This window comes from Myotis myotis, unplaced genomic scaffold (assembly GCF_014108235.1).
Source record: "Myotis myotis isolate mMyoMyo1 unplaced genomic scaffold, mMyoMyo1.p scaffold_m19_p_14, whole genome shotgun sequence".
Lineage (NCBI taxonomy): Eukaryota > Metazoa > Chordata > Mammalia > Chiroptera > Vespertilionidae > Myotis > Myotis myotis.
The window spans coordinates 11,831,454-11,847,903 of NW_023416318.1; the positions used below are offsets into that span (position 1 = coordinate 11,831,454).

Below are 16,450 nucleotides of genomic sequence, written 5' to 3' on the forward strand. Positions count from 1 at the left end.
AAATTCTTGTCAACATTTGGTATTGTCATCTTCTTTGTTAGTTTTAGTCACTCTAATGAGTATGTACAGGAGTCGGCTTGTGTTTTTTGTTTATCATTTCTTTGATACCTAATGATGCTGAGCACTTTTCATATGCTCTTTGGCTATTCATGTGTCTTCTTTTATCAAGTGCCTGTTCAAATCTTTTCCCCATATTTTCACTGGAGTTATTTTATTTATTAAGTTTTATATTATTTCATATATTCTGGATACCAGATTTATTTCAGCTATATAAGGTGAGTCCTTGCCTTTTTACTGTGTCCTATCTAAGAAATTATCTACTCCAAGTTCTAGAAAATTTTCTCCTTTTTTTCTAGATTTATAAAACTTTAACTCTTTTGTTTTCTTTAGCTGTATGATCCATTTAGATATGTTTTTTTTGTATAACAGAGTGACAAAACAGTTGAGATTTATGTTTAGCTATATGGATATTCACTTGTTCAAGCACTAATGTTGAGAAATCCTTTTAGGATTTCACTGGATATTACCCCATTTACAGATAAGAAGACATATTTCCTGCCAATAATGTACAAAGTTAAATATATATATATATATATCTTTTAAGTTCATATTATTGCATTATTATTTAGACCTGAATTATCCTAATTTTTGCTGCTCAATCTGTCAAAGTCTCAATGTATTCTGTTAGGATCTCTTACTGTTATTTTGTTGTCTGTGTTTTTTAGGTATTTTCCCTTTTCTGCAATTTTTTCTTTATGTATTTTGATACAATGTTATATGTTGCATTACAACTTATAGTAGTCAGATCTTTATTTTAGTCTTTAGGAAATTACTCTTGTTTAATAACTTTTTCCTTGAATTTGAACTTATCTGTCAATTAATATGTTATTACCTCTTCCTTTACAGTTTTCCTTTCATGGTTTTATTGATTATTTTATTTGTCAGCTTCCTCAGTTTTTAGTGTTGCCTTTGTCTTTTAATAGGGTAATTTACAATTATTGTGCGTTGTTTTGTCTCATTATATCTCTTTTTCATTTCCTTTGTTTTAATGCATCTCATATTTTTAGCTTTGCATATCCTTAGAATTTTTAACATAAGTCCTTTCATTTTTTCAAAATGTTTTTCAACTTATAATTCTCTAAACTTTGAAATTAAGCATAAACATTCATTAGTAACATTTAATATGTGGTTTATCACACATTTTTATTCTACCTCTTCCTCTCCTATATTTTAAAATATTTCAGTATTTTAGATCAAGAGTATTATTATTATTAAAGCATTATTTTCCATGTTATATATCTTTTTTCAACAGTAAATACTGATATTTCCATTTAGTTTAAGACAATTATTAACCTGATCTCACTTTTAATTAGTTTCCATGACAGATCATAGCTTTCACTATGCATATCTTCAAGTAAATATATTTGTTTCAGATTTTATGAGGTCTTTCTTATGTATTAAATGTTTTCTTTTTACCATTTTGCTTGATTTTAAAAAAAATTTTATGTCACATTTTTTTCCCTTCAATACTCTGTGCATGTTCCATTGTCATCTAGTTTTTAGTGTTGCAGTAGAGAAATCTGATTTTGTTATTTGGTTATTGACCTAGTTTTTCTGCCTGAATACTTGTACCTTTTTGTAATTTTTTCTCTGATAGATTGATTATTCTTGGTGCTTCATTTATTTTCTTGGCTCCACTTTGCAAACAAACATCAGTCAACCTGATGTTAACTTTATCTTCTGTATTAAACCGGTTACTTTCTCTATCATAATTTTCAGCTTCAGGCTGGTTTTCTAAGTACTGGGAGAATGTCTCATGTTTGTTTTCCACACAACTTGGGGTAGTTTTCCATAGCTATGTCCTACACTTACTCCCTCTCATGTGGATTAATTTAGTTCATTTGTTTGTTTTTCTTATAACCCTTTTTATCTTATCCATGTCTCTTTATATTTACTGTTGAGTTTTTGATTTATCGTGCTATCATTTCACTTCACACTCTTTTCTCCTTATTATATCTCTCTTTTGTTGAGAACAGTTTATTTTATACTCTAGATGGTGACACCAAAGAGTTTATTTAAAATTTCCTTTTGAGCTATTAAAAAATTTTCTGAGGCTTGAAAATACTTTGAGTCTTTTGGGTACTGTATTAGTCAGGATTCTCTAGAGCAGTGGTTCTCAACCTTCTGGCCTTTAAATACAGTTCCTCATGTTGTGACCCAACCATATAAAATTATTTTCGTTGCTACTTCATAACTATAATGTTGCTACTGTTATGAATCATAATGTAAATATCTGATATGTAGGATGGTCTTAGGCAACCCCTGTGAATGGGTCGTTCGACCGCCAAAGGGGTCGCAACCCACAGGTTGAGAACCGCTGCTCTAGAGAAACAGAACCAACAATGTATATATCTGTGTCTGTGATATATATATAATATTAGAGGCCCGGTGTACAAAATTCGTGCACAGGGTGTGGGGGGGTGGAGTCCCTCAGCCTAGTCTGCACCCTCTCGCAATCTGGGACCACTGGCTCCTAACTGCTCACCTGCCTGCCTGCCTGATTGCCCCTAACCACTCGGCCTGCCAGCCTGATCACCCCTAACTGCCCTCCCCTGCTGGCCTGATCACCCCTAACCGCCTCTGCCTCGGCCCCCGCCACTGCAGCTTTGTCTGGAAGGAGGACTGGACCACTGGAAGATGTCTGGTCTATCCGGTCTAATTAGCATATTACCCTTTTTATTAGTGTGTGTGTGTGTGTGTGTGTGTGTGTGTGTGTGTGTGTATATATATATATATATATATATATATATATATATATATGGAATTTACTCATGGAATTATGGAAGCTGAGAAGTCCCAAGATCTGTAGTCAGCTAACTGGAGCCCAAGGAAATTGGTGTAAGTTCTGCTCTGAAAGGTCAAGGCCCAATAAGAGCCATATTTTGCTTCAAGTCTAAAGGCTGGAAATGACTGGTATCTGCCTTCAGGCAGTTAGTCATGAAGAGTTCCTTCTTAAGGAGGGCCAGTCTTTTTGTTCTAGTTAGGCCTTCAACTTACTGCATGGGGCCCATCTACGTTAGGAAAGGAATCTGCTTTACTCAGTTTACTGATTTAAGTGTTAATCTCATCCAAAAATACTCTCACAGACACACCCAGTATAAAGTCTGAGCATCCACTGACTTGGTCAAGTTGACACATAAAATTAGTTATCACAGGTGCTGTAGTGCCGGAAGCCGGTCCATCCTTGCTGCTTGACACAGTCGCTGCAGGAAAGAAACATCTGCACAGCATATGTTTCAAGGGACCTGGCGTATATAGCATACTGTTCTTAATATGTTTGCTCCCCTTAGCGCTGTGTGTTTTAACCAAGGTCACCTCTCCGAGAAAGGTTGTTTCCCCAGGTAGGAATTTTTCCCTGAAGTCAGGGAGGGGATGAAACTCCTTAACTAAGTGCCAGGCGGGTAGTTAATCACTACAAACAATCATGCTTAAGCTACATAATCTTTACTCCCTGGAATGGAGATAAGAAACGCCCTAACCTTTGTAATAGAAATTGACAGGATTAAAATCAACTGGGATAAATACGGATGTAACAAGACAATAAACAGCAGAACTTCGCTGGAGATCCAGACCAGAACTTGGCTGGAGATCCTGGCTAGAGATCCTGGCTAGGCTGCTGATCAACTGAACATTGTCTCTGTGTCATTCCTTCTTCGCCGACTCCATCCACACCTTTGGGGACCCCTGGACCTGCTGGGGTTGGACCCCGGCACTGTAGTCTTTGTTTCACAGTATTTTTACTGTGTCATGTGCTAGCATTTTACTTCCCTCCTTACTTGACCTAAGATATGGAGGACCTATGTAGGCTGTGTACTTGTAAAAAAAACCCAATATGGGTAGACAGTCTTTCATCTTTTTCTCTGCCCCATTTTGCGGCAGTCTTATCGTTTATCTAAGCTATTTAGGTTTTTTAATGATTTACACATCTCTCATCTGATTCTGCTGGCTTTAATTCGATTATCTGTTATCAATAACAGCTAACCAGCTTCAGTAACTTGAATACCTAAGAGTGTATTTTTTTCACATAATAACTGCAGAAACGATACTAGCTCAGAGGCTCAGGAACATCAGGGCTGAGATCTTCATCATTCTCTTGCCCTTTTCCTCAAGATTACACGATAGCTGCTAGAATTCTAGCCATCACATGACTTTGACAGCTACAAGAAGGAAGGGCGAGGCAAAAGGGCTTCTGCAGGAATTTCTACTTTCAAATCATTTGCCTTCCTTATATGACAAAACGTAAATATTCTAACTTTTTATCTGGTCAAAGATACTTTATTAAGGTAGAAGGGATCATGGATAATGAATTAGGTAAGTAACATATTCTGTAAATAGGTTTTTCAGTGGAGGTGGCATCTTTTTCTATCACCAGTTTCTGGTGTTCTGAAAATGTTCTGAACTTGTGTAGTCAGTGTAAATGGTCAATTTCTAGCATGCCCTATTACAGAGATCATTCCGTTCTTTTTCTGACTTTGCTCAAGGGACTATACCTCTAACATTTTATTATATTCCACCAGTTTCTTTCCAACCATAACTTTATCTCATATTTTTAAGATTTGTAGGTTCTGTTTAGATAAGGAAGAAGTTAGATGGCAGAAAGTAGGTGAGGGAATCACTAGGAAAAGGGAGAATCTTGTTCTAACTTAGAAGTTAGGAGTAGCAAAGTATAGAGCGGAAGAGCTGCCTTTCTCTCTACTACACAGGACCCAGGGTCTCTGAGAACAGGGTGTACATGGTAGAGGACCTTCTTGTTTAATGTCCCATACTCTGAATTCTAGGATGGTTTTTCTTAATTCAGCTGCTGACTCCTACTTAGGATAATTTTATCTCCGGTTTCATCAATACTGGTTTTAGCATTATTGCGGCTTTTCATCTTGTTGGGGGTCTTTACTATTGGGAATGTTTGTGAAAGGCTATATTGAGGGGCTGTTAGCCAGACAACCTTTATTCAGTGGGTATTTTTTTTAATCGCCATTTGGTTCCATTACCTTTTAATGAGTTCTTTGATAACAAGTTCCTTAATGAACAAGGCAGTCTTTCAGTTTCCTCTTCTCTAATTATTAACGTACTTTGGTGCTTTCACACACATTCACTATGATGAAAAGTTTCCTCTTTCGTGGCTCCTGTAGGACATTCAGGAGGGAAAAGATGGGGATGGGGAGAATATGCCACGTTTCCTTGAAATCGAAATGGTTTACGGTTATTTGTCCTCACAAACTGAGACTGACTGAAATATTCATATTTTGTGCTCAATTTCCTGCAACATGATTCACTGAGGAGATTTCTAGGGGTATGAAAGTTGAGTTCAGCTCACATTAAAATTTGCATGTTGAATGTTTCTATAAGCACTTTTTAAGAAATGTGGAACGCAAATAAATTTTCATTAAACATTTCCTTGAACTATAGGCAGTACTACTCAAAAAGACAGGAATATTTTGTAATAAAGTACCTATCATTCATTGAGCCCCTACTATTGCCAGATACTGTATAGGGTTCTTTATTATATCATCTCTTTAACTCTACAATTTCTACAGTGTTGCTGACATTATCGTCATTTCATTGATGAGAAAGCTGAGACTAACCAATATTAGAACTCTTTCATAAAGGTCACATAAGTGATAGGGCCTGATTTGAACCTAAGTTAATATGAACCAAATCCTTGCTCTTTCTCTATGTATCTCTTCCACTCTGTCTCATCTTGTTTTCACTACTACTTTCCATAAAATTGACATTAGGGTTCATTAATCTCACTGTTCTTCCATAGTGAGATTAATTAGAGGGCTAATCAGACACTTGTAAAGAAGATCTTAAATTATTTCGCTCAGAGAAACCTAAGGTTTTAGATATTCTGAAATGGAGCTTTTGTTTTGGCAGCAAATAATGAACCGAAGCACCTACAGGATACGTCAGCTCAAAACAGCAAAAAAGGAACTCAGGTTAATGAGGTGTTTAGGGGGGAGAAATGGTCTTATTTAGGGTATTGACCAGTGAGGAGCGGAGTAACATGTTGTATGTGGAAGTTAAAAGCGACTGGCTGGCAGACAGGCAGGCGTCTGTACCATTGTGTTTTGTAAACTCTCTCCTATGGCTATGGTGTGTTTTCTCCAAGCCCACTTAATTTTTTATGAGGTTTGTAAAGGTCTTGAATAAACAATTGAGATTATAGAGGTTTTCCTGGAAGCTTTGGTTAATATTTTAATATGTTCTGCTTTGTCACATTATTAAATAACTTATTGGAAAGTTTGAAAGAGAGGGTTTATCTTTATTTTCCTATTTTTCCCTTTTTTAATAGTAGTTAAATATCAAAATTGGGTATAGATTTTAGCTGATTCCCTCCCTTTTTATTTTAACTTTATACCTCTGCAGGTCACCCTGGTATTGGGATCCAACATCTGGGAGGCCTCCACTTAAAATGCACTTCAACTGGAATTACAGTTTAGTGGGTATATCTTGAAACTAAGCCAGTGACTGTAATTTATGTAGTAAGAGAGGGCTGGAGAAAGGGAGAGGGAATTGGATAAGGTAAGAAAAAACAGGAACTAGTAGAACTTTGAAATTTAACTCATCTTGACCTTTTGCTTATTAATATTTGAATCTGATTATTTGGCATCTTGGTTGCAGTCTGGTGAAATGTCCAGCATGGCAAAAACGGAATACCTTCAAAGACATTTCTGTGTTAATGAGATGACTTGATGAAGTTAACCTTTAACCTCAATAGGAGCTGAGGAAAGAGAAAGGAAGAGTTTTTATTTCTTATTTGAGGTCTTATTCTGTGGTGGTTTGTGTTGTAGTGATTGTTATTATTTGTAGAGTACTTTATATTACCTCAAATTATAAACCACTTAAAATTATTTCCATGATGTTGGTGTCAATTTGTAATGAAGTTCTACTCTTTTTTTGTGAAGCCTTCTCTGACTATTTTGGCCTCATAACCTTTTCTTCTAAAATCATATAGTGCTTAGAGTTTATTCTGCTCAATTTAGCACCTAATTGCATGCTCTCCTTGATTTGTTTTAGAACAGGAAGTACACTTTCTACTTTTTTGCATGACAGAATTTTTGGTATAAAGGAAGAAAATCATAAGACTAGAATAGGGATAAATGGTTAGCAAATATTATGCACCCATAAAGTACTTACATTTTAAGCAAATATATGCAACATTTTTTAACTGTTTTCCATATTCTGGACCATAGGAATATTCTAATAAGACATTTACTGAATACTTAATGTAAACCAGGTAACTATGGAATTATAAGGTAGGAAATGCTACATAGGAATTATTTCTACTTAGCCATTATAACAATCTATTTTATAGATGATGAAACCAAGACAAAGGTTAAAGTGGTCTGGGATATTATATTTACTATGTATGTTGGTTTTCATTAAACCACATACCTGTAATTTCTCTGTATACCTTTATATATTTTTCTTTTTCTTTTTTTCCTGACAGTTTTGGTCTATGAAACTAGAGCATACAAGTTATGGTATCTGCTGTGGTGGTATTGTTTTGTAATATGCTAATTAGTTGGCTATATCCTTTATCCTTTATTATGAATTTTAGTTAGAAAGACACATATATGTATGCATTTTTTAAAATAATGCACAATGTTGGCTAAGCTGATAATGGAAATTAAGACAAGTGCGTATAAAATTATTGACCAGGGAGAATTTCCTTAAATGGTTATTATAGTTTTTTCTAGTTTGATACAAATTTGTCAATTAAAGGGATTTTTGGGGAGGGGTTCTAGTTGTGAAGCCATAGTATCAGGTTTATCCTCTAGTGTAAACAATTCTGAAAACTGGACAAAATATAAAATCAAAGTATTAACTAAAAAAGGAAGAGATTATTACTTGGGATGTCTATAAGAATAGGCATTAGAGGAATAGGATACCAAGAAGAAAGAAAGACAGAACCCCCCAAAATGTCTGTATAAAATTCCCTTTCATCCTTAACTAATTTCTCTGCTATATATGAATAGGGCACACACTCTGGGTCTTTAGAAGGCAACAGCCACTGGAATATGGGCAAGTATTCTAGAAATTGCACAGCCAAAGACATTAAGAATTGAACCTATGGTGAGACTTTTCCATTTAAATATCAGTAAAGCCATTTACAGGGATTGTAGACAAAGTCTTAAGAGTAAGGCAAAGCTAAATATAACAACTGTAACTTTAAAAAAACAAGCCTGACAAAATAAAGGGGATCCACTAATAATTTAATTGCCTGGATGAACAAACTTAAAACTCTATTCAGGAAGATCAAAAGCCTCTATAACATCTTATTTGCAATGTATGGCATATAAAACAGAGTTTCTTAACATGCTAATATGCAAGAAAAACTGACCTATAATTAAAAGTTAAAATAGTCATAGTAGATCATTAGATAATTTAGATATTTATGGGAGCAAGCGAAGATTTAAAAATAACTATGATTAATATGTTAAAGAAAACTGGAAAGAACGGACAAAATACAAAAAATAATTATTTGAATAGATATTAAGAATAAAATATATATTCTAGAATAGCAAAATGTACAATTTGTAATAAAGAGCTCATTAGGTGAAATTTTAAGCAAAAGTTAGGTTAGTGAACTCAATGACAGGTCTGTAGAAAATATCTAAACTTAAACACACATTGAGGGGAAAAAAGAATAAAATGGCTTTCATTTAAAAAAATGGAATAAAGCATAAAAGAGATAGAACACAGATGAAACATAAGTATAACATATAAGTACTTGAAGTCCCAGAAGAAGAAGAGAGAATGAGAATGGTACAGAAGCACTTCTATAAAAAAATAATGCCTGGGAATTTTCCATATCTGAGGAAATGCATCAATCCACACATTTTCTGGAAGCTCAGCAAGTCTATGCAGGAGAAATATCTAGTACAAAGAAAATTATACCTAGGCATATGAATATTAAATATAAAGAAACATCTTAAAAACAGCTGTAGAACAAAAACACATTCAAGGCAAAACAATAAGAATGATGGATGATTCTCACGAAACAATGAAGGCCAGAGAACAATAGAATGAAACTTTTAAAATCCCAAAAGTAAGAGAAAACTGTCAATATACAATTCAGTACCCAGCAAAAAAATATCTTTCCAAAATAAAGGTGAGATGCTCTCTGCTGACCATGTTGCAATAATTGGTACCAGAACCTCTTGACAATAAACATTTGAAGTGACAAAATAAATGGAACAACTTTTTCAGATACTGGATAGCAGGCAGTGTAGGACAGTGATCTCTGAAAGAAGGGAAACACGTGAAACATTGCCCCAGCAATTTGCCTGCAGGTACTTTGCAAACTGTGGTACAGGGAAGGTACCCAAAGTAACCCAAGCACAGCAGGAGAGTATTGTTGAATTAAGAAGACAAAGAATGGCCCTAGCTGGTTTGGCTCAGTGGATAGAGTATCAGCCTGTGGACTGAAGGGTCCTGGGTTCGATTCCAACCAAGGGCACATGCCTGGGTTGCGGGCTTAATCCCCAGTAGGGGGCATGCAAGAAGCAGCCGATCAATGATTCTCTCTCATCATTGATGTTTCTATCTCTGTCTCCCTCTCCCTTCCTCTCTGAAATCAATAAAAAAATATTTTTTAAATAGGAAGAAGACAAAGATTGAAGTTTAGGGAATAAGTCGCTGATATTTGTAAGGAAGTAGTTTTGAGGTAATTTGAGGAATAGCACCAGATATCTGCATTGGGATCCCTTGAGGCTTTGGCTGTATACTAAGTTGTTCATGTGTAGGAAAAATTCATGATGTCAGGCAAAAAATAAATGCTAGGGTACAGAAGCTGAGCACATTTGCCAGAAGTCATACAAGGCAGGGAGATGTTAAAAATTTAACCTGTAAGAAGGGAAAGACCCCACTGAACTCCTGAAGCATTTAGTAGAACTACCGGAAGAATAGCTAGTAGTTGGTCTAAGGCTACATTTGTAGTAGGTCTAAAGTAACTATAGAGAATAGGTTATTCTAATCCCTACATGAAAGAGTAGACCTACAAACCTTAAAACTGCAAAAGAAACCGCGCCGTTTGCCATAACAGAAATCAACTCTCTTTAAAAAATTCAACAAAATAGAGACATTCAGCAACCTAGCATTCACAGTATCTAGTGTTAAAAATTTACTAGATGTGACAAGAAACAGGACAATGTGATCCATAACAAGGAATATCATCAGTTCATAAACAAGTTACCCAAGTGACATAGGTGACAGAATTAGCAGGTAAATGCTTTTAAAATGCTCATATACCCACACATGCACAATAGGTTCAAGATTTAAAGGTACATACAAATTTAAGGAAAGAAGTAGAAGTTATAAAAAATTAATCAGTCCTGGCTGATGCGGCTCAGTGGTTGGAGCATCGGCCCACCCACCAAAGGGTCGTGGGTTCAACTCCGGTCAAGGACACGCACTTGGGTTGCAGGTTTGATCCAAGGCTCCAGCTGGGGCATGGGCAGAAGGCACCCAATCAATGTGTCTCTTGCACGTTGATGTTTCTCTCTCTCTCTCTCTCTCTCTCTCTCTCTCTCTCTCTCTCTCTCTCTCTCAAATATCCTCGGGTGAAGATTTAAAGAAATAAATAAAATGGAACTTCTAAAAACAAAAGTATCAGAAATGAAAAACATGCTGAATTGGATTAGTAGCAAAAATTAGCCACTTTAGAAAATAAGACTGGAAAATTTAAAAGACTATTCAGTTAAACCTATACAACCTAAATGCAGAAAGAGAAACCAAGGGGAGAAATTTTTACAGAGCGTCAATTATACGTGGGGAGTAGCAAGCAGTGTCCTGCACTTGGTGCTCCTGGTTCTCAGGCTTTCAGACTCAGGCTGAAAGCCACACCATCAGCTCTCTGGCTCTCATGCCTTCGAACTACACACACCTCTAGAGCAGTGGTTCTCAACCTTCCTGATGACGCGACCCTTTAATACAGTTCCTCATGTTGTGGTGACCCCCAATTTCATTGTTACAAATTGAACATAATTAAAGCATAGTGATTAATCACAAAAACAATATGTAATTGTATATGTGTTTTCCAATGGTCTTAGGCGACCCCTGTGAAAGGGTCATTCGACCCCCAAAGGGGTCGCGACCCACAGGTTGAGAACCGCTGCTCCAGAGGAAGATAAAATTTGACACAGCGAAATGTGAGCAGAAGAGTGTTACTTAGGAAGCAAAAGCAAAAGAGAAAGTTGGTGTGAAAGGACAGCTCTCCACAGAATAGTACCTGGCCCTCCTTCCATGTTTCTTGAAACCTTCTAGGTTATCTGGAGAAGGAGACATTGGGCCTTGGCCATTTGTAGTCAGTTAGATAAAATCCTTGTTCCTCTGGGACTCAGGATCTGATCCCAGTGGGTTGACAGAGAGCTGTGGTGGGGGTCCATTTTAAACCCCTACTGTGAACTGAACCATCTTTTGATGCTTCCTTAGATGAGTAAGGAAGAGAAAAGCCTCTCGCTCAGTACCCTGGCCTTTCACTTGTGTGATTTTTTATCTTCTTGTCCTCCCCATTTCCTTACCCCAAGTCTCAGAGCAACAGACACTACCACAGAGCCCTTGACTGGGAGGCAGGATCAAATGATTGTTAAGAGTTTTTTTGGAAAGTCTGACAGGGCTGGATTCACATCTTAGCTCCACCACTAAGAATATACAGTAAAATAATCCTATTTCTCTGTCCTTATCTGAAAATTGAGTATTAAATACCTCATGGGGTTCTTGTGAGAATTATATGAGAAAATATTTTCAAAACATTTGGCACATTCTCAATGCTCAGCCAACAGAAGCAGCCTCCCTGATGGTGGAGGAGATGAGTGCTATTGATGATGCTCTCTGAGTCTTCACCTCCACTCCCTTGCATGTAGTACTATGATGTACATAGTAATGGAAAGTAATGCATATTGAGCTTTCTATAATTCTTTGAAGGAGTTTGTAAGATTTCTACACATTTGTTTTAGTTGTGTTCAGTTGTATCTTTGTATAAGAAATAATGGATGATATCTCCCTTTTTGTAAAAGAAAACTGGGTACTCCCTGGTCCATTGAAATATATGGAAAAAACACCTAAAAGGACCCCATAGTGAGAATCTGGAATTTTTGTGAATTTTTACTAGACCTACATTACTCTATGACCTACCTAGTTTATAGTAGGAACAAACTAAATCTCCAAAATCAAAAGAATGGACAATATATTGTCATATACTGTAGAATAATTAAAGGGATAAACTACAAGCACATGCATTACACTGAAAAAACTTTACATTACAATATTGAACCAAAAAATCATGTTGCAAAAGGACATGCCATATATGATTATGGAAAGTTTTAAAATACATAAAATAATACAGTATATTATTTTTGTTATATGTATACTTATAATAGTATTTTTAAAATACAAATGGTATGCCTAACAACAATAATGGTCACCTGTGGGGAGAGGGAGGAAAATGATTAAGGAGGTCACACAGGGGCTAAACTATATTTGTAATGTTTAATGGATACATGAGTGTTCATTTTGTAATTTTATACATCTTCCCACATGACTGAATTACTCCATAATTTCAGAAAAGGATTCACTAAGTTGAGAATTCCGACTTTTAAAGATACATATCATCCTGGTTTTCAGAATAGATATTGATGGTAAGTAACAGATAAATAACAGGAAAAAAAATGGATATATGTCTGGAAAAAAAATGGATATATTTTCTATGAGGTATGACCTAGACCTGAGACTAAGATGTCATTCACTAAATATAAAGTGTTTGAATACTTTAAAGAAGATAGTAAGATATTTTCAATATCATATTTAAAAATTAGCTTATAATTTATGTTAATAAACTTCAGTGTTCATTTTTTAAGAAAACAAAATTTATCCTTTTAATTATTTCTTTCAATAAACCTTCTTATTAATTGATTTTAGAGAGAGAGAAGAAGGGGGGACAAGACAGAGAGAGAGAGGGAGAGAGAGAAATATTGATTTGTTGTTCCACTTATTTATGCATTTGTTGGTTGTTTTTTGTATGTGCTCTGACTGGAAATTGAATCCACAACCTTGGTGTATCAGGATGATGTTCTAACCAACTGAGCTATCTGGCCAGGGCCTACATTTTCTTTTAATTTAAATTCTTTATTGTTTAAAGTATTACATAAGTTTCCTTTTCCCCCCATTCACCTCTCCCTGGCTACCCCCACCCCCAAGCATGTGCCCTCACCTCCCCCCACCCGCCATCTTTATCCATTGGGTTTTGCTCATATACATGCATACAAGTCCTTTGGTGGATCTCTTACCCCCTCGCCCACCACCTTCCCTCATAGATTGGACAGTCTATTTGATGCTTCTATGGCTCTGGTTCTATTTTGGTTTCTCAGTTTATATTGTTCATTATATTCCACAAATCAGTGAGATCATGTGATATTTATCTTTCTTTGACTGGCTTATTTCGCTTAGCATAATGTTCTCCAGTTCCATACATGCTGTTGCAAATGGTAAGAATTCCTTCTTTTTTACAGCAGCATAGTATTCCATTGTGTAGATGTACCACAGTTTTCGAATCCACTCATCTGCTGATGGGCAGTTGGGCTGTTTCCAAATCTTAGCTATTATAAATTGTGCTGCTATGAACATAGGAGAGCATATATCCTTTAACTGATTGGTGTTTCTGTTTTCTTGGGATATATTCCTAGAAGTGGGATTACTGGGTCAAATGGGAGTTCCATTTTTAACTTTTTGATACTGTTTTCCACAGTGGCTGCACCAGTCTTCATTCCCACCAGCAGCGCATGAGGGTTCCTTTTTCTTTGCATTCTCTCCAGCACTTGTCATTTGTTGATTTGTTGATGATAGCCATTCTGACAGGTGTGAGATGAGACCTCATTGTTGTTTTGATTTGCATCTCTTGGATGATTAGTGACTTTGAGCAGGTTTTCATGTCTCTCAGCCTTCTGTATGTCCTCTTTTGAAAAGTGCCTCTTTAGGTCCTTTGCCCATTTTTTGATTGGATTGTTTATCTTCCTTTTAAGTTGTATGAATTCCCTATAAATTTTGGCATAAACCCTTATCAGAGATAACAGTGGCAAATATGTTCTCCCATGCAGTAGGCTTTCTTGTTTTGTTGATGGTTTCTTTTGCCATGCTTTTTATTTTGTTTTTTAAGAACTGTGATTGATACAGAAGGGACTGTTTAAAATTTTTTTCTGTGTTGAAAAATTTCTTCTTGGTTTAATTAAGATTTTGAATATTGTTTATCTGTTGTTGATTTAGAAAAAAAGTGATTCCTGAATAAATAGCTGGGCTTTCTGAATTTTAACATAGTGTCATAGCTACATGACTGGTCATGATGATACTACTATTTAAGATGATTGCCATCAGGTACTATTAAGTCCAGTATTATTTGAATGTTAAGGGTATTGTGATGAAGAAAACAAAGACATTCCTAATGGAAAAATAAATGGTTTTAATATTGTTATAATTTTACTTTAATCCATTAAAATTATGATTTACATTTTTGTATTTCAGGGAAAGGTGGCTCAAACAGCATGTATGTCAGCTTGCAAGCATTTAGCTACATCCTTGATGCAACTTTTGCTGGAAGCTGAAGTAAGGCAGCTCACCTTGGGAGCATTACAGCAGTTCAACCTGGATGTCAGAGAATGTGAACGTAAGACAGTGAACATTCTTTTGCTTGCTTGTTTTGCCTGCATACTCACTTCTATAAAAAGAAATTTAAGTCTATTGTGTCTTTGTTCCTGATGATGTCAAAGAATACCTAGATGACATAAGTAAGTTATAGGATGTCTAGAAATAGAGTCTATCAGCAAGCTAACTCGAGCACCCAAAAGTGCCTAGGCCCATAGGTAGAACACAAAAGATCCCTGGCTACACGGGAGGTTGCAGTCTAAAGGGGGCTATATGGACACCAAAGAAAACCTGATTAGTTCAGGCTTCAAGAGAAGGCAGTTCCCAGGCATTTCCTTTTTTATGTTTTATTTTAAAGCTATTTTTACATCCTATTTGCAAACCCTTAGTTTACAGGACAAATGCTGTGTGTATTTATCAGTCAGAAATGCTTTCTAGTACAGGTAGAAACAAAACCTTTGACAGAGTGGTTTAAACAAATAGGTTTACTTTTTTCTCAGAGGCAGTAAATTACTGAATTGACTTAGTTGCTCAGTGCTGTCACCAAGGACCCAGGTTCTTTTGTACCTTCTCCTCTCTCATACTTAGAGTGTGGTCTTTTCCTGCTCTGTGTTATATTTAGAAGAGACAGGAAAAAGAGGCCTGTCTCACTTATTCCTTTTCCCAAGAAAATAAAAAGAGATACCTAACAGACCTACCTCTGTGTCTCATTGGTCAGAATACAGTTTTATGGCCACCTCCATCACTAAGGGAGACTGGGAGTTTTAGTATCTGTCAAGGTGAGAGGGGAGTGTCATCATTGGCACAATTGATTCATCATGAGTCATTCACTTTGTATTAAACACAAAGCATTGGTTAGGAAGGAAGAAGGAAAGAATGAAGAGTGTTGTGGTGTTCATTGCTCTGTCAGTGAAAAATGAAAATGAACCGAAATGATCTGATTCAAAATGATTTTTTCTGATTCTAAGAAAATTAAAATAGTGGAAAATTCTCTGAGTATGCTAATACTTCTGCCACATCCTTTTAATTTTACTACTTATTGTTTTTCCTTGGTTAACTTTGATGACTAAAAATTAAGGTTTTATTTATTGACTATGTTATTTTAAATAAGACTTCCAGTTCCAGCCATCACCAAGTAACAGGTATCAAAGTCACCCTTCTTAGATAAACAACTGTAAAACTGGATAAAATTTGTGAAGCAACTCTTCATGCATTGGGCAGCAGACAGCACAAGGCTGTGATCCTTTAGAGAGGGGAGGTGCACAAGGTAAACTTGTCATTCACTCTCATTTTCTGCCCGGGCACTATCCAAACAGCAACACATGAAAGTAGGTCCCAAGTAGAAAGCAGTGTTTTACACAGATAAATGGAAATTGGTGGATAGGGCTGGTGATGCAGCTGGGATTTGTGGGGCAAGCGACTAGAAAATAGGGAATTGTTTAGAGAAGGAGCTCCAGAAATCTGCATTAGAGAGCCTGTTAGTCTTTGGCCAAAAACTAACTTGCTATGTGCAGGGTAAAACTTTCTGAGGTTTGGCAGAGAATAGCTACTGAGGATCTGCTAGCTCAATAGTAATGCCAGAGGTTAGAGAGTGCTAGGAGACACTAGAATTTTGACTCACCAGAGTGGAGAGACTAGCTGAATATCTTGTATATTCAGTGAGACCCCAGAAGGTTAGACCTTAAGAGTATACTACTCAGGCTCTAGAATGAGAGCTAATCTTGATCCACCATAACAAAGCCTAATAATAAGA

At 36.2% G+C, this 16,450-nt stretch overlaps 1 protein-coding gene across 6 annotated transcripts in view; it reads left to right on the forward strand.

The window, feature by feature from the left end:
• Positions 1 to 16,450, forward strand: part of EXOC6B (exocyst complex component 6B) — a 537,234-nt gene that overhangs the window by 370,175 nt on the left and 150,609 nt on the right. For all 6 annotated transcript variants that reach the window (XM_036334133.1, XM_036334135.1, XM_036334136.1 and 3 more), the window contains one exon: positions 14,578 to 14,719. In XM_036334133.1, the coding sequence (XP_036190026.1) occupies positions 14,578 to 14,719 (142 nt within the window). The remainder of the gene's footprint in view (positions 1 to 14,577; positions 14,720 to 16,450) is intronic.